Source organism: Eumetopias jubatus, unplaced genomic scaffold, assembly GCF_037043125.1.
Source record: "Eumetopias jubatus isolate StellerSeaLion01/CBP00866 unplaced genomic scaffold, mEumJub1_p1.0 scaffold_1, whole genome shotgun sequence".
In the NCBI taxonomy this organism is placed as follows: Eukaryota; Metazoa; Chordata; class Mammalia; order Carnivora; family Otariidae; genus Eumetopias; species Eumetopias jubatus.
Window position 1 is genome coordinate 114,662,801 of NW_028274807.1, and position 15,705 is coordinate 114,678,505.

At 38.1% G+C, this 15,705-nt stretch overlaps 2 protein-coding genes and 1 non-coding gene across 11 annotated transcripts in view; 2 read left to right on the forward strand and 1 right to left on the reverse strand.

Annotated features, from left to right (window-relative positions):
* Window positions 1-1,297: 1,297 nt before the first annotated feature.
* On the reverse strand, window positions 1,298-10,169 carry LOC114209118 (dimethyladenosine transferase-like). Its single transcript, XM_028103163.2, has 3 exons — window positions 9,070-10,169; window positions 8,209-8,320; window positions 1,298-1,821 (listed from the first exon to the last, which is right to left on the reverse strand). Exons 1-3 carry the CDS (start codon window positions 9,140-9,142, stop codon window positions 1,326-1,328), a joined length of 681 nt encoding a protein of 226 aa, XP_027958964.1. The 5' UTR covers window positions 9,143-10,169; the 3' UTR covers window positions 1,298-1,325.
* A 1,341-nt stretch (window positions 10,170-11,510) lies between these two features.
* Window positions 11,511-11,617, forward strand: LOC114209166 (U6 spliceosomal RNA). Its single transcript, XR_003609265.1, has one exon. It is a non-coding gene; the product is annotated as a U6 spliceosomal RNA (small nuclear RNA).
* Window positions 11,618-12,442: 825 nt separating this feature from the next.
* The window catches only part of LOC114209055 (phospholipid scramblase 1), a 29,445-nt gene continuing 26,182 nt past the window's right edge, over window positions 12,443-15,705 (forward strand). For 2 of the 9 annotated variants that reach the window (XM_088025872.1, XM_028103095.2), the window contains exons 1-2: window positions 13,213-13,460; window positions 14,094-14,406. The gene's annotated coding sequence lies outside the window, so the exon portion shown is untranslated. The other 7 variants (XM_088025875.1, XM_028103091.2, XM_028103092.2 and 4 more) reach the window with 6 other exon arrangements.

Consider the following 15,705-nt stretch of genomic DNA (forward strand, 5'->3'; position numbering starts at 1 on the left):
AACAAAATTTTAACAGGGTATAAAAGATCAATTGAGAAAAATCTCAGAAATTTTAACAAACAAAAAATAAGAAAGAAAACAGGGAAGAAGAGGCAGAGAAGATGGAGAGAAAGAAAGAGAGAATGCAAATGAGAAAAAGGTGAATTTGAATATCCTATTAGGAAAGGAACATGGGTGTACCTTGGCCATTAAAAAGAGAAGTAACATTTGTAACTGGTTTTGGACTCACGGAAAAAACCAGGCTACTCTTGTCCAGAGGAAACTAATCTGGGTGGTTGTTTTTTGCAAGAATGGAAGAAGGGTAGAGGGCAGAAATAAGTGAAGCCTGTTTCCTGAACCGATGTGTTCCGTTTCACATCTCATGAGTACTCTTTTTTGAATAAGATGATCTGTCTCTTCTGCGAAGGGTAATTCCAGACAATTTGTGAGAGAGTCCTTGAAGTATTACTTGTAAAGAATGGTTCAGCTCTAATTATAAATGGAGAGGAGTGCCTGGGGGTCTAAGTGGGTTAAGCATCCAACTCTTGATTTCAGCTCAGGTCATGATCTCAGGGTTGTGAGATGGAGCCAGAGTTGGGCTCTGCGCTCAGCCAGGAGTCTGCTTGAGATTCTCTCTGTGCCTTCTCCCTGCCCTTCTCTCTCTTTCTCTCCCTCTCTAAAAAAACCAAACCAAACCAAACCAAAACAAACAAACAAAAAAAACCCAATTAGAATTAGAATTAGAAGAAAGAGAAGAAGAAGAAGGAGAATTCTCTTATTTTCAGAGAACTCTCTGTATGATTTTTTTTTTTTTTAGAAAAATAAGCAGTTGTTTTATTGTGCACCCGAATGAAAAGAAACTGTATGGGAAATATGTGACTGAGTTAAGCATATTTTAACTTTTTAACTATTTGAGGGACAAAGGCCTACAGAGGTCCTCATATAATATATAACAGAAAATAGAACAGTAACATCTTTATACAATAACCTGTTAGAAATGATAAGTTTAAGTGTAAAGTTGTGCGTGCCTGCGGCTCTTCAAGATTATCATGCATAGATTGGACCCTGCCCTATGTTAGATATTAAAAACACACCACAACCAAAAAACATTTGGGTACTTAGAATTGACTGACTTACTACCATAAAAATTCAGAGTAATAAATGGTGACAGTAGTAGTATTAAGTCAAAAATAGTCAAGCACATAGTGTTCCAGTGAAGCAAGGGCATAGTTCATCTTCTCAATTTATTATTTATTTATTATCAAATTATTAAAAATATATATATAAAATATTAAAAATATATATATTCTTGTTCTTGAGTTTGGAAAATTCTGTTTTCCAGATACCTAAGAAAAATGTATACCTTCTGCATTGAATCCATGTAGCAATCTCATGAAGTCATCTATGTCCATGGAATGGGCCCGCTTGTCACTAAAACCTGTGCTGGTTAGGATTTGCTGTATTTTATCTGCTATGCTGAAATCTTCTGGTATTATAATATTATGGATCGAACAGTGAATTCCGTAGTTTTTTTCCAACAGCTGTTGTACTGCACTTGACTTAAATGCAGCAGAGAGTGTCTTGTTTTTCCTAACAAAGGTAATCCTTACTAGGCCATCCCATTCCTGAAAATTGATAGGTGGTGGTGGATTCTTAGGTTCTATTCTTACGACACTGGATTCTACCTCGGGTGGTGGCCCGAAGTTATTCTTTCCAACTTTCATCAGATGGTCCACACGTGCTAAGAGCTGTGTATTGATTGAGAGTCTGCAGTATAATTTATCTCCAGGCTTTGCAACTAGTCGGAGAGCAAATTCTCTTTGAAACATAAGTACAGCACATCTGAAGAGACAGTAGAAAAGGAATAAGGAAAATGGTTACTTTTAACTATAAATGTATTTCAACTTCAATTAATTTTCTTGGGTGGGAGACCTATTTTTGACTAGAGTGAAAATTCAGAATCCATTCTTCAGAGAAGTTTGAGGCTTCAGTAACTGTAGAATTGGCTCAGTGGATCTGGGATACAGAGAGCTCTCTGAAAATAAGAGGATTCTCCTTCTTCTTCTTCTTCTAGCACATCATACTAAGAGCTATTGCTGTCTCATTTGGAGCTAAAGAGACCTATGTTTTTTATTATCTATGAGCCCAAGGATAAGTACCAAATAAACAAGCAGCTTTTCCCCAAACCTCAAAGCTTAAACTATTTTTATAGGCACAACAGATGGTAAAGTTTAACTTGATTTATCCCTGAGAGGCTGTCCCCTCGGAGAGGGAGTCCGCCTTGCAGAACCCCTAGTAGAGTGCCGAGGGGAAATCAGGACTGGTCCACATGATAAAACAGCTGTAACTGCAGGGCTTGGACCCCAATGCACAGTCATGCAGGGGAATAACTGGTGCTCCCTCAACCAGTAATAGTGAGTAGAGGAATAAGGCTGACAGCCAAGGTTCTGACATAGCTCACTGCTATCAGCATTATATTCAGGAATTAAAATCAAAGGTATAACTGGAATGGCATGGGACCCAGGCAATCAGAATAGGTCCTGGGGTGGATAGAATTATAAAGACTTTTCCCCCAGTTTTCAATCTTCCGGTTATTTGATCAAACAGTAGTCTAGGTATTGCTGTGAAATTTATTAAGGTTACTGATCAGCTGACCTTAAAATGGGGATAGTCTCCTGGATTATCTGGGTGGGTTCAACGTAATCACATGAGGCCTAAAAAGCACAAGAGGAAGACAGAAGAGGCAGTAAGAAGGTGCAGCAGAGATGGAGGTCAGACAGACTCCAAGCATAAGGAGAATTCAACTGGCAGTCACTAGCTCTGAGGTATGGGATCCTTGTGGCCAGGCACCCAGCTGACAGCCAACAAGGAAACTAAAATCTGTATACAACCACAAAGGATTCTTCCAACAATTTGAATGGATTTGAAAGTGGATTATTTCCAGAGCTTCCAGGTATGAACCCAGTTGGCAAAGACTTTGATTCAACCTTGTGAGACCCAGATCAGAGAACTCAGACAAGCGAACCCAGACTGCTGACCTGCAGAACCCTGAGATGACAAAGTTATGTTATTTTAAGCTGATAAATTTGTGGCTATTTGTTACAGCAGCAGTAAAAATCTAATACAAATGCCCAACCTATCAGTACAACTTGCATGCAGTCAATCAACTGCAAACTATCAGCCCTGGCTATGCCATGTAGTGTTTTACCTGAAACGTGTTACTGCCCATCTAACTGCTGAAATACAGAAAGTTGTGTGGTGCATATTTCCTCCTACACTGTATCTACAGTTAAATAATGTAAAACTTAATGCCTGAATATTTTTTCTCCATGCAGACCAGTCCCATTCTGTACACATATTTATTACCAAGGACAAACAGCATTGATACCTAATTTCATATTTAGGATTGTAACCCACTCAAAGCATTCTAGAGGCTCATATGTTTGATGTAGGAGATTGTTCACAGCATTATGTATATAAATAATAAATTATGGCACAATTATTACATGAAATATTATGCAAACCTTCCATAAATTTTTGAAGGAAAGGATTACTATATATTAAATGAAAGGAGGATACTAAATTGTATCAACTGAGTCTAAATTTATTATAAATACAAAATACTTGCACATACAAAGAAGACTGGAAACAAATACATTGTGTGATAGTGGTCATTAATAGATGGTTGTTATTAGTAATTTTTACATGTTTTTATATATTTTATAAAATGTCTATATTGGGGCACCTGGGTGGCTCAGTCTGGTAAGCGTCTGCCTTCGGCTCAGGTCATGATCTCAGTGTCCTGGGATTGAGTCCCACATCGGGCTCTGTGCTCAGCAGGGAGCCTGCTTCTTCCTCTCCCTCTGCCTGCCTGCCTGCCTGCCTCTCTGCCTACTAGTGATCTCTCTCTCTCTCTGTCAAATAAATAAATAAAATCTTTAAAAAATAAATAAAATAAATAAAATGTCTATATTATTTACAATTTGATTTTTTTAAAGCAAACAATCTGTAGAATTGGTTTGCTATGTATACCTATGCCACTAATTCTATATATTACTTGCCAAATTAAACTTTTAGCACTTTGCTTTCCTCATTTTCCAAAATAAATGGAAATCATTATTTTAGTGATTATATAGAGAGGCTACTTTTATCAAAACTATTTTTTTCTTTATTTTTTTAAAGATTTTATTTATTTGAGAGAGAGAGCATGAACTGAGGGAGGAGCAGAGGGATAAGCAGACTGCTGAGTAGAAAGCCCAATGTGGGGCTGGATCCCAGGACCCTGAGATTATGATCTGAGCCGAGATCATAACCTGAGCAGAAATCAAGGGTCAGATGCTTAACCAACTGAGCTACCCAGGGTCCCCTATCAAAACTATTTTATATCATTAAAATTATATTTTAGCATCTAGCTTAAAGCTTAATAAACTCTATGCATAGCAGTTTTAACCTAGAAAATCTATTCTTTTTTAAAAAATAGAAATTAGAAATTAGAAATTCTATAAGTAGAAATATAAATAAATGTTTAGGTGGAAGCAAATTTGGTACAATCCTTTTGGAAAGCTTTTTGGCAAGATATGTAAAAAGAATTAAAATGATCAAGCATGTTGACCCTGAAATTTACCTGGTAATTTAGCCTTATAAAATGATTCAAAAGAAAAAAGGGATAAATGAATATTTAACTCCATTTAAAAGATTTTCTGCCAATATTAGCTTTAAAAAATATAGCATCTATCCTAGATGGTTTGAATTCTTCACCTACACACCCCAGATTAAACCTAACTACTTAATGTTTCAATGTGCATTAACCCTGTAAGTCTAAAGAACAAATTAGAAATTCAATACTCAATGAAGGAACAGTTTGGAATCTCTTTACCAGGCTAATAAGCACAAATTACATTCCTCAAAACATCACTATATTTAAGTTATCACACATGGCTATGAAAATTTTTCTTCACTATTATCTCTTACAGATGAATATACGACTAAATAAATAAATGCAATTCCTGCTCTGGTATGAATTTAAAAGATTACCCAGCAAATGAATTTAGTTCACCATCTGAATTTACAAACCTACACTGAACATCAAATAACAAGAAATTTCTTCTTTTTTCTGAAAAAGACATAACATCATATTATTATTGGAAAGATCTAGTTTTATGTGTTCTTCTTCTTAGAATGTAGTTAAAATGTTGAATTACCACCAGTACTGAGCTGGCTAAAGTAGAACTAATTTCTAACACAACCATGATACATGGTTGCCATGTTACTATTTGTTGTCAATGTTGATTCCACTGACAACTTGATTGTAGGTGGTACAAATGAGTAGTAAAATGACAGAAGAGAGAGCAAGCAGAAGACAAACATGATGCAGTGTAATTAAGTAATTGAGGTTTTATCCATTGATCTTTTTAAATATAAAATCTATATGCTGAACTCAGGTTGACATAGGACATATTTATTATAATGCCTTATTGAGGAGCTGAAGGCATTGTTGACCTTCTCTGGGTTTCTGTTTGTAATTTTTTACTTCGTTTTGTTTACCTTCGATACTCATAAAAAAGTATGACATGGAAGCTCAGCTTTTGACCCAGTAACCAAATATTTGTACTTCATAAGCATGAACCCTTATAATCTGAATATTTAGTTCTTTAGTTAACAGGGTTTCAAATTGTTCCTAGAGATTCATAAAAGTGTCTCCTCTCTTGTTTTTGCTCCTGGTACATCCAGAGAAGTTTATGCTTTCAACTAACAAAGGTTTAGTCCAATGAATTCGATTCTCCTTCAGGTCTCTCATTACATCCTCATGGTTAATAATCTTGATATTTGCTCATAATTTCTTTTAATTTGCTCATAATTACTTTTAAGCATGGTTAGCAGTAGTTGTAGTTTTGTTTTTTTAAAATCCTAAACTTATTGTTTATATTTTGTTGCCTTGCCTTTTATTCTGCAGACCACTGAAATACGGTTTCCACTCTACCATTCCAATGAAGTTGCCCTTGCTAAGAATGGTAATGGCCTTTTAAATGTTAGACTCTATGAAAACTATTAAATCTTTAACTGAAAATCAAAAGAAATGTAAATTTAAAAAACCTCTTTTGTGGTTAGATTTTCTGGCTTTTCCTTCTAAACCTAATAATAATTCTCTCTTTAGGGGTGCCTGGGTTTCTCAGTCTTTGGGCATCTGCCTTTGGCTCAGGTCATGATCCCAGGGTCCTGGGATGGAGCCCCGCATCGGGCTCCCTGCTCCGTGGGAAGCCTGCTTCTCCCTCTCCCACTCCCCCTGCTTGTGTTCCCTCTTGCTGTATCTCTCTCTGTCAAATAAATAAAATCTTTCAAAATAAAAATTAAAAAAAATAATTCTCTCTTTAGACAGCCATTTGATATTGGCTAAGTAAGTAGAAATTTTAGGCCCTCAATTCAATCATTTCATTTTGTTTTGTTGGTTTGGATTTTGAGTAAGTGAAAATTGTTTGATGTGTGCAAAGTGAAGAACGAAAACAGATAAGCTTATCAGATGGTGACGGATAAACCATAGCTACAAGAGGTAAAACTTGTGAAAAGATTCAGCTCTGTGCCGCTCCCAGGGCAACCTGATACTGCAGAGTGGTCATTCTCACTCTGCCCGAATGAAACACAGGATCTGCACTCCCACTCCAGTCTCTGTCTCTCTCTGTATTTTGTCTGAAAAAGGGGAACTACCACATTAGAGGGACCTGGAACTACAGGGTGAGATCCTACTTTCTTTCGGCTCTGGTTATATCCACTGACTAGGTTTCAAATTGTGGCATAAGATGACGGAATATGTTTTCTGTTTAGTGACCTCCCTTTCCATCAAGAACTGGGGAGGTGGAAGGCACAATAAATTAGGCATCGTGTTTAACCACAAGGTATGTATAAGCACTCTTTCTCATCATTGGGTGCAAACCAGAGAACAGCTGAACAAGAGTTCAACTCCCTAGAGAACATGATCTTGTGACTTACACAAAGCACTTGGCCACCACAACTGCAACTTCCTTTCCAGCCTACAGCTTGCAACACCTTTGATTACGTCCTCATTAAAAGTCTTCCACTTCAGTTTTAGAAATATCCCTGTCTTCCCTTTCAATTTTTTTCTGTCAGGCAAAGGATAAAAAGTCCATGCTCTTTAAACATTGCTTTATCTCCATGCCTGACCCATTCCTCATACTGCAGTTTCAGTGGTGTGAGTCTACCTGTTTTGATAATTTGATTACTGTGCACATTTCTGTTTCTCTCGACAGGGATATCTTAATCAGTTGCCTCCACTTTGTCCCATAGGCATCTCAAACTCAACTAATTTAACCGGTCTCTATCCTAATCTCATTCTGTGATCCTTACTATATGTGTGCACTACCATCCATTCAATTGTTCAAGATGAAAACATTCTTGCTTTTTTCTTTTCTTTTCTTTTAAGATTTATTTAGTTATTTGAGAAAGAGAGAGGGGGGTGCTGGGCGGAAGGGCAGGAGGAGAGGGTGAGAGAGCCTTAAGCAGACTCCATGCTGAGCACAGAGTAGGACATGAGGCTCAATCTCAGGACCCTGAGATCACGACCTGAGCCAAAACCAAGAATCAGACACAACCGACTGCGCCACCCAGGCGCTACAGAAACATTCTTAAAATACTTCTCTTCTCTTTCCCTACCCAAAATCTTACCAAGCACAACCTATTCTTCCTTTTTCCCCCCTTCTTTCTATCCCTGGAATACATTCCCTCTTTTCTAATTTCACTAAACACTACCTCACTATATTTTTCAGTATTGTATTATTTTATGTCTGGAATTGTCACTAAAATGCTATCCTTGTTTCTCTTATCCTACAAACCCACACTAATTTTGTTTTTCTAAAGCAAGAACCTAATAGTGTCCTTTTCATAATTAAAATTATGTTATCAACCCATTCTCCAATATCAGGCTCAATCTCTTTAGCATAGTGTATGAGCCTTTACCTGCGGTCCCTGCCTACCTCGCCCAAGATTGATTAGTTTAGATAATCATAACTACTATAACCAATTTCAATGGCTTTTCTCAATACAAGCCTATTTCTGGCTTACTGATCAAGGTGGGAGTTTCTAGTCTGCAGGCAGCTCTTATTCATGCGGTGTTTCAGGGCCACAAGATCCTTCTGTTTTGTAGCTCCACCATCTCATAGGGTCTCATCATCTTCAGCATCAAGCCAATGGGAGGGAAAAAGCATGGTGAAGACTCACCTACTTCCTAAGAACCTTGGCTTAGAAGTAACACATTTGTTTCTTCTCACAGCTATTGGCTGCCATTCTGCCACATGGCCACATGTCAGCTGAACACTTAGCAGCAACAATTCTATCCCAAGAAAAAGAAAACACAAATGTTGGCGAACAGGTCATTGTCTTTGCATCAACATCAAGAGTTCAACTCCCTGTCCTGCCCCCTCTTACACTGCAGCATACTTAACCACTTGTATTCCTGAAAGACACCGAGGCCTAACTTTGCATATGTCTCAGCCTTATTATGCTCATGGCTATCTCCTACTCTTCTTTCAAAATTTAGATGAAAAATCTTTTTGTACAGAAAGCCATTACAGAACTCTTATTTCTGGATAAATATCCTCTCTGTATGTTCTATATTTTCCTGTTATAAGACGTGCTTGGAAAATCTTGATAGACTCAGTTATATACATTTTTACTTTTAAAATGCCCATTTCTCTTCTCAGTGGGACTGGAAAAATATGAGTATTTAAAATGAAACCTGGCTCATTTGGAGTGATTCTTAATACAAATTTCTGAAAATATTGTTAGTAAGGTAACCAAATTTAAGATTTTATAAACAGTTGTGACCATACATCTGGCAATGTATAGTTTGTTACAGAGGAACTTTTGGTTTGTTTTTATCTTTAGTAAAAACCTGTAGAAGATGATATAAAAATCTTTTGCTTAATAAGGAATTCATTTCCTTATCTTTCTGGGAAGACACCAGATAGCATCTCCCAGCTTGCTTTGCATTTCCATGTGGCCATTCAACAAAGTTCTAACCAAGGAAATGTTACCAGAAATGATGTGTGTCAATTCCAGGCCTGGCCCATAAAAACTTACCATGTACAACCAACTTCTCTTTTCTTCTCTCCGCAAACTCAATGTCAAAGCCCAGAAAAATCTTGGAAGCCATATCTTAAAGATGCCAGTGCTGCCATTAGCCTGGGTCCTTCAGTCATGCTGTAAAGCAGAGCCCCCACCCCACCAAAGGGGAACACTTCCATTCGGTTGGTCCATTATGTAAAAAGAAAAAAAAAAAGGCTTTTTGTTGTGTCATTGAAGTTTGGAGGTGGAGGTTGATAATGCCACCAGCATTATCTCAAATAATATGGCCCAATGTTGACAACTAAAGAATTTGTGTTTGGTAATCTAATTGGAAAATTAAAAATCTTTGCTAAGGTTAATATTTCAACACATAAAGTTTTGTCCTAATACAAATAAACTTGAAGCACCCAGATGTCAGAAACTTCTCTTGCTTCTTCCACTGTATCAATTGTCCTTGGGGCTGTGGGACTCATGGAGCTAATGTCTATGGCACTTAGCCTAGACAAGAAAACAGAGCTAAGAGCAAGGTGGAGAATTTTAGAAAGAATACATTTAAGATCCTCAGTGGTACAATGCTTTTGACTAAAAATATCCTTAAATAGCTTAAGTAAAAAGCCTGAATCACAAAGAGCTACAACCGAGGTGTAAAATTTAAAAATCCTACACACCACTGTGCAGAAGAGGACAGCAATAAAGAAGCTTGCTTATTTTGAGTACAAAACTGGTAGAAAACAAAAATAAATATCCTTGGTGTGTCCATAACCATAAGCCAACCTTCACAGAATAAGTCATCTGGAACTATATAAGTCCAGGATCAGTGCTGCAGGTCATCAGTGTCATCAAGTTCTTGAGCTCTTTCCACAGACGGAGTAAGATTTCAACAAATTTGAGAAAATGGAAATAAGAGTCAGATGTAATAACTATCTTGTAAGACACAGGAAGTTATAAAATGTGTCAAGAAGGATGTAAGAATAAGGAGATTCAATTTACCTCCACAGAATCCCAGAGAGACTGAGCACTTAGTGATGCCAAATAAAGGGAAGGATAAAATTGAAAATTATAAAGTGAGGAATGCTTGAAAGCCTATATTCAGAAGCCTATTCACCCCTCCTCATTCACTACTCCATTGAGAGAATATGGAAATGGTATGTACCACCCTAAGCAAGGTGTAGAAGACTTCTGTTTAAAACAGAATGGAAATATCTAGGGACTCAAGAACAATATTCATCAAGGCAGAAAGTTTGAAAAATAACATTGGAAATGGAATCTATTGGATCTCTACAGTTTTACTGCCCCACCTACAGCAGAAGTTCAGCAGTCAGGAAGCTAAACCATAAACAGAAGCTTCTGCAAGCACTGAAGACTCTGGGCATCAACTCTGATAAAAGTGTTAAAACCATAAAAGTGTTAAAACCAAAGATAAGTTTCAGGCCCACCAAGAAGGAAAAACTAAGAGAAGACCCCCCCCAACTAAAAGCTGGGTTCATTGAATTACTACCTTATAACATGAAAGAGAAGTAAAACCCACCATGTAGGAGAGAAGAGCACAGAGAAAACTTACCATCTTGACCTTGGTGCCCAATATTAGAAAGATGAATCTATCTATCTGTCAATGTAAAATCTTTAAGCTATCAATAACAGCGTGATTTCAGACAATATGGACTTTGAAGGAAAAGCATTACTAGAAATAAAGAGAAACACTTCATTATTTATAGAGGTTCATTTCACCAGGATAATATAACTACTTTTAGTTTTTGCCTAATCATGCAACCACAAAATGTAAGGAAAAAAGTCAAAACAAGAAGAAATAGACAGGGGCACCTGTTGGTTAAGTTGGTGGCTCAGTTGGTTAAGCCTCTGCCTTCAGCTCAGGTCATAATTCCAGGGTCCTGGGATCAAGCCCCGCACATCAGACTCCCTGCTCAGTGGGGAGCCTGCTTCTCCCTCTCCCTCTGCCCCTCCCCATCATTTGTGCTCTCTCTCTCTCTTTCTCTGTCTGAAATCAATAAATAAAATCATTAAAAAAAGAAGAAATAGACAAATCTATCATTATACTGAGAGATATCGATATTCCTCTCATCAGTAGAATAAGCAAAGTACCAGCTAAAGTAACAGCATAATTAAGAAATTGACCTAATACAAAAAAACACAATACCATATTCAACAATTGAAGAGTACACTTATTTTTCAAGTATATATAAAATATGTACAAAAAATGGCTGTGTACAAAAGGGCCATAACGCAAGTCTCAAAAAATTTCAAATGGTTGAAACCACTCAGAGTATGTTCTTGGACCACAATACACTATAAATAACAAGAAGATAACTAGAAAATTCTAACTTCTTCACAATTAGGAATAAGCAGATATTAAGATGGAATCATATTGGATGTCCTGATATACAGTAGGCTTTCTAAAATAAGATGCAAAATGCAGAGGTCAAAAGTGAAAAACACAGGTGCTCGCTTTGGTGACATATAAACTAAAATTGGAACGATACAGAGAAGATTAGCATGGCTGCTGCACAAGGATGACAAACAAATTCGTGAAGCATTCCATATTTTTTAAAAAGTGAAAAATACAGTAAAAGATGATTAAAATGAAAGAGTTGTGAAAGCAACTGTAAATAAGATATAATCCAGAGACCCAATAGGCAAAAAAAAAAAAAAAAAAAAATCCCTTGTTTAACAAATGAGGGATTCAATCCCCGAAATGTAAAGAGCACAACAAATCAGAAAGTGGAAAAATATCCCAATCCAACAGAAAACTCTGTATTAAATATCAGCCATATCATAGAACAAAATGGTAAAATGTTCAGAAATCCTATGAAAGATTACTCAATGTCACTAACAATTAGAATTAACAAAAACAATAATAAGGTCATACTTACGAATCAGAATAGCAAACATTTAGAATTGATAGTCAAGAAGTGGAGAAATGTGTTAAAACAAGCGTTTTCATACTTTATTGGTAGAAGAACAGAATGATGGGTTTTCTATAGTGTATACACAAGGATATGTGCAAGGATGATGACTACAGCATAATTTCTAATTATAAAAAAGGAAATACACTACACGCAGATGATTAGATCGAGACCATTCTGGAGGGAAAACAATGCACCAGAGAACAGTCTGCATGAAACAATCCTCTTTATGGAAAGAAACCCTATGTACAGTGTATATCACTCTAAACTTTTTGCATATTTTAACTTCTTTAATCCTCAGAAAAATTTTGAGATAGATACTACTAATACACCCTCATTTGACAGATTGAAAAAGAGGCACAGAGATGAGAAGGGATTCAAACTAAGTGGCTGGTTTCCTCCTTCCTTTTTACTTCTTTTCTCAATTTCATTTTCTATTCTCCTCCCTTCCCATCCCCTCTTCCTTCCTCCCACGTATCTCTTCTCTTACTAAATCTTCAAGTGTCTGTTGCCTGAGTCATGGGAAGAAAAGGGGAGAGAAGGTGCAGAAGGTACGTTTTGCTTTTCTCCATATTCAGCTTTATTGTTCGGAAGATCCTGTGTTACTTTCGTAAATAAGATATTTTAAAGAAAAAAATCAATGAATCTTTCAGTTCAGTTTAACAAATATTTGTTTATTGAGCCTGTTTGCCAGTCGGGGGAGGGTGAGAAAAATTAAACATTCTAAACACATCTAGTCAGTTTGACTCTTAAAAGTTGTTAACAGCGTTTGGGGGAGAATGAGGGATTGGGAGAGGAAGAGACAGAAGGAAAGACAGACAGAATGAGAGAGTGAGAGAGAATGACAGAGACAGAAACAGGGCGGCAAAGACTAAGAGAGCTAAAGAGAAAAAGCACCAGGAAGAAAAACAAGCTTGACTCCTCCTCATTTGTACTCTGAACCGCCACTGCTCTCAAGCTTTGAAAGCAACAGAAATCTAAGGGATGTAGTTAAGGACAGAAAGACGGAAGTTCCCGAGAATTTAGTGCCCACAACCCCACCCCAACGGCGGCCACTCCGGCGCTTGGTGACCACAGGAGGAACCGGGAAACGAAACCGAGAGAGTTTTGCGGCGCCGAGGTCGTTGGGAGGTTTCCGTACCTCGCCTCGAGGCAGCATCCGCACAGCGGCAGCCACAGCTGGGTGCGCACCGGGCGCGGGAGCCGCGTGGGTTCCCAGGCAGGGTGCGCGGCGCTGGGGGCGACTAGCGGGGGGCGGGGCGCGAGGGCTGGCGGGCTGTGCTTGCGCTGGGTGCGTGAGTAGACGGTGACGGTCGGCGTCCCGGCGGCCCCAGGGAGCGACCCCGGAAGCAGAGCGGCGACTCGCGTGGGGCCCTCTTTGGCCCGGCAGGTGTCTCCTGCCCGAAACCTCCTTGCAGGCTCAGTGCCCCCTTAGTACAGTACACCTCTCCGGCCGCGCTGAAGAACCCGGCAAGAACCTGATCCGTGGGTATCCGCCCGTTTACTGGGAAGGGGGTATTAGAAGGGTATTAATAGACCCTCTTAGCTGTCATTTAACAGTAAGTATTAATTAGGTGTATGGATGGACCCCAAAACTGTGCTAGCCACTCTGGAACACCAGATGAATTGGAAAGATAGAGGTGGTTTATAGCTTAGAGGCTAAGTCCATTAGTTCAGGAGTCCACCTGCCTGATTTGAATCCTGCCTCTACTACTTAATTTCTGTGGACTCAGAACCAGTTTCTTCATCTGTCCTCCTTGCCTCATCTTTGTGTGTAAAGATCAAAAAGGAGTTACAGTTAGAGTTAGAATATGGTATATATTAGTGTAAAGCTAATGGAGCTGTGTCTAGCACTGCTCCAAGTACTCCGTAAGGTTAGCTTTTAATATTTTTAATAGTAAAATCCCTGCTTCTCCAAGATTATTATCTGCTTCCCGTGTGGTTTTATTTATACAGCTATTCCTGGAAGTCCTAGAATGTCTATTTCCCAGTTCCAAAAACAGGCAGGCATTGTTTCTCCTAATTTAGCAGTTTGAGAAACATTAGTACGAGTATCACTTAGTGGGGATTGTTAATCAATTCATGATTTCCTTTTTCATCATTTAACTTTCTTAACAGCGGAAGTTTCTCTTAATACCATGCCTGCAAGTACGACAACTGCAAGGCTTTGAACACTGAATAGATGCAAGGAATGAAGAATACATGAAAAGGGAAATGAGTGGATGTCTGCTGTTGGATAGAAAAGTGACATGTAAAATAAGTGGCTGGATCAGAGACTAAACAACCTTCACATTTGTAAGGGAGCTGTTCCTTGTGACCGAAAGGAGTGAAATAATACTGTACACATCTTGTTCAGTCAACAAACACCCATTAAGTGCCTTGTCCTGGACAAGACAGGCCATATTCTGGCCCTTAAGATCATAGAATGCAGGTAGAGAGACATTTAATGAGTAAGAACTGACCCTGTACACTTCTCTATCCTCACGTCTGATGATCTCTCCCTCTTTTTTCTGTAATCCACAAACCTCTCATTTCCTTAAGTGAGTCAAGCTCCCTCTAGCCACAGGCCTTCTACCTGTTCCCTCCTCACTTCCCCAACCCCCACCCATGGCCTGGCTGATTTTAGACTTCCTTTGGCTCTCAGATTCAATGGAAGTTAGGGACATAGAATTCTGTCATTGTCTCTAGAGCAGTAACATTTTGCTAAAATAATTCAGAACATATATCCACATCTTGGGACTCAGAAAAATGTTAACTGGTTTGTTCTTAAACAATTAAGAAGTAAATGTGGATAAATAATTCAAATCTAGTTTGTGCCTAGTTTATAGGCATAGTAGTCTTAGGATCTTCCAAAATTAGGGATGCTTCCCTTGGGTTCCCGATTGTACATTAATATTTTTTAAGCAATAAGATAGAAATTTCAGGACCCCAAGAGATGGGTCTAGGATTTCACTGTAATATGAGTTGTGGAGCCATGACTGATGTCACTTGCAATATTTCTCTTCCCTGATGGAAGAGGTTTATAATTTTCAAATAGCCCAGAGCAGCAATGGGCCTTATGGTGTCTGACAGAATAATTTTACCAGAGATACACATAAATGAATATAGAATATGATGCACTAATCTCCTCAGAAGCTCTCATTTAGCAGAATTAGGAAGAAGTGTGTGGTAATCATATTATAATTTGAAGTTATATATTTGTCCTGAAGTAATTAAGATTCCAGTGGTACAATATATTTGACTTCCTTAGAGACTTTCTTTCTTTTAGTACAGGATAAATATGGTGTTCTCTTTCTTGGAAGTTTTTCTAGGATTTGTTTCTTAGGAAGAGTAGTGGGGGCATTATTTAATTAATTAATTCACCCAGGACTCAGCCTAGTCATTTCCAAAACTGAGAGGCATTACCTCTTGTTAATAGACCCTTAAGTTTGAGAAAATCAAAAGATCTTTAAAACAGCAAACAAGAGTGGACAGGGTAACATGGTGAGTATCATCCTTATTCACAAGTGCTTTATTTTACCTGGCACACATACAGGTACAACTGTCACTTAACATTTTATACCTGAACTTACACCATTTTTCATGCTTGGGATACTGTGTAATTGCAAAGATTCTAAAACCTACAGCACAATGAGGACCCAGATTTTGTTTTGTAGTAGTTTTGCCATGAGGGATTTATTCTCACAAATCTGTAGTTTCAGACTCAAAATATGTAACCAAATAGGAAAGA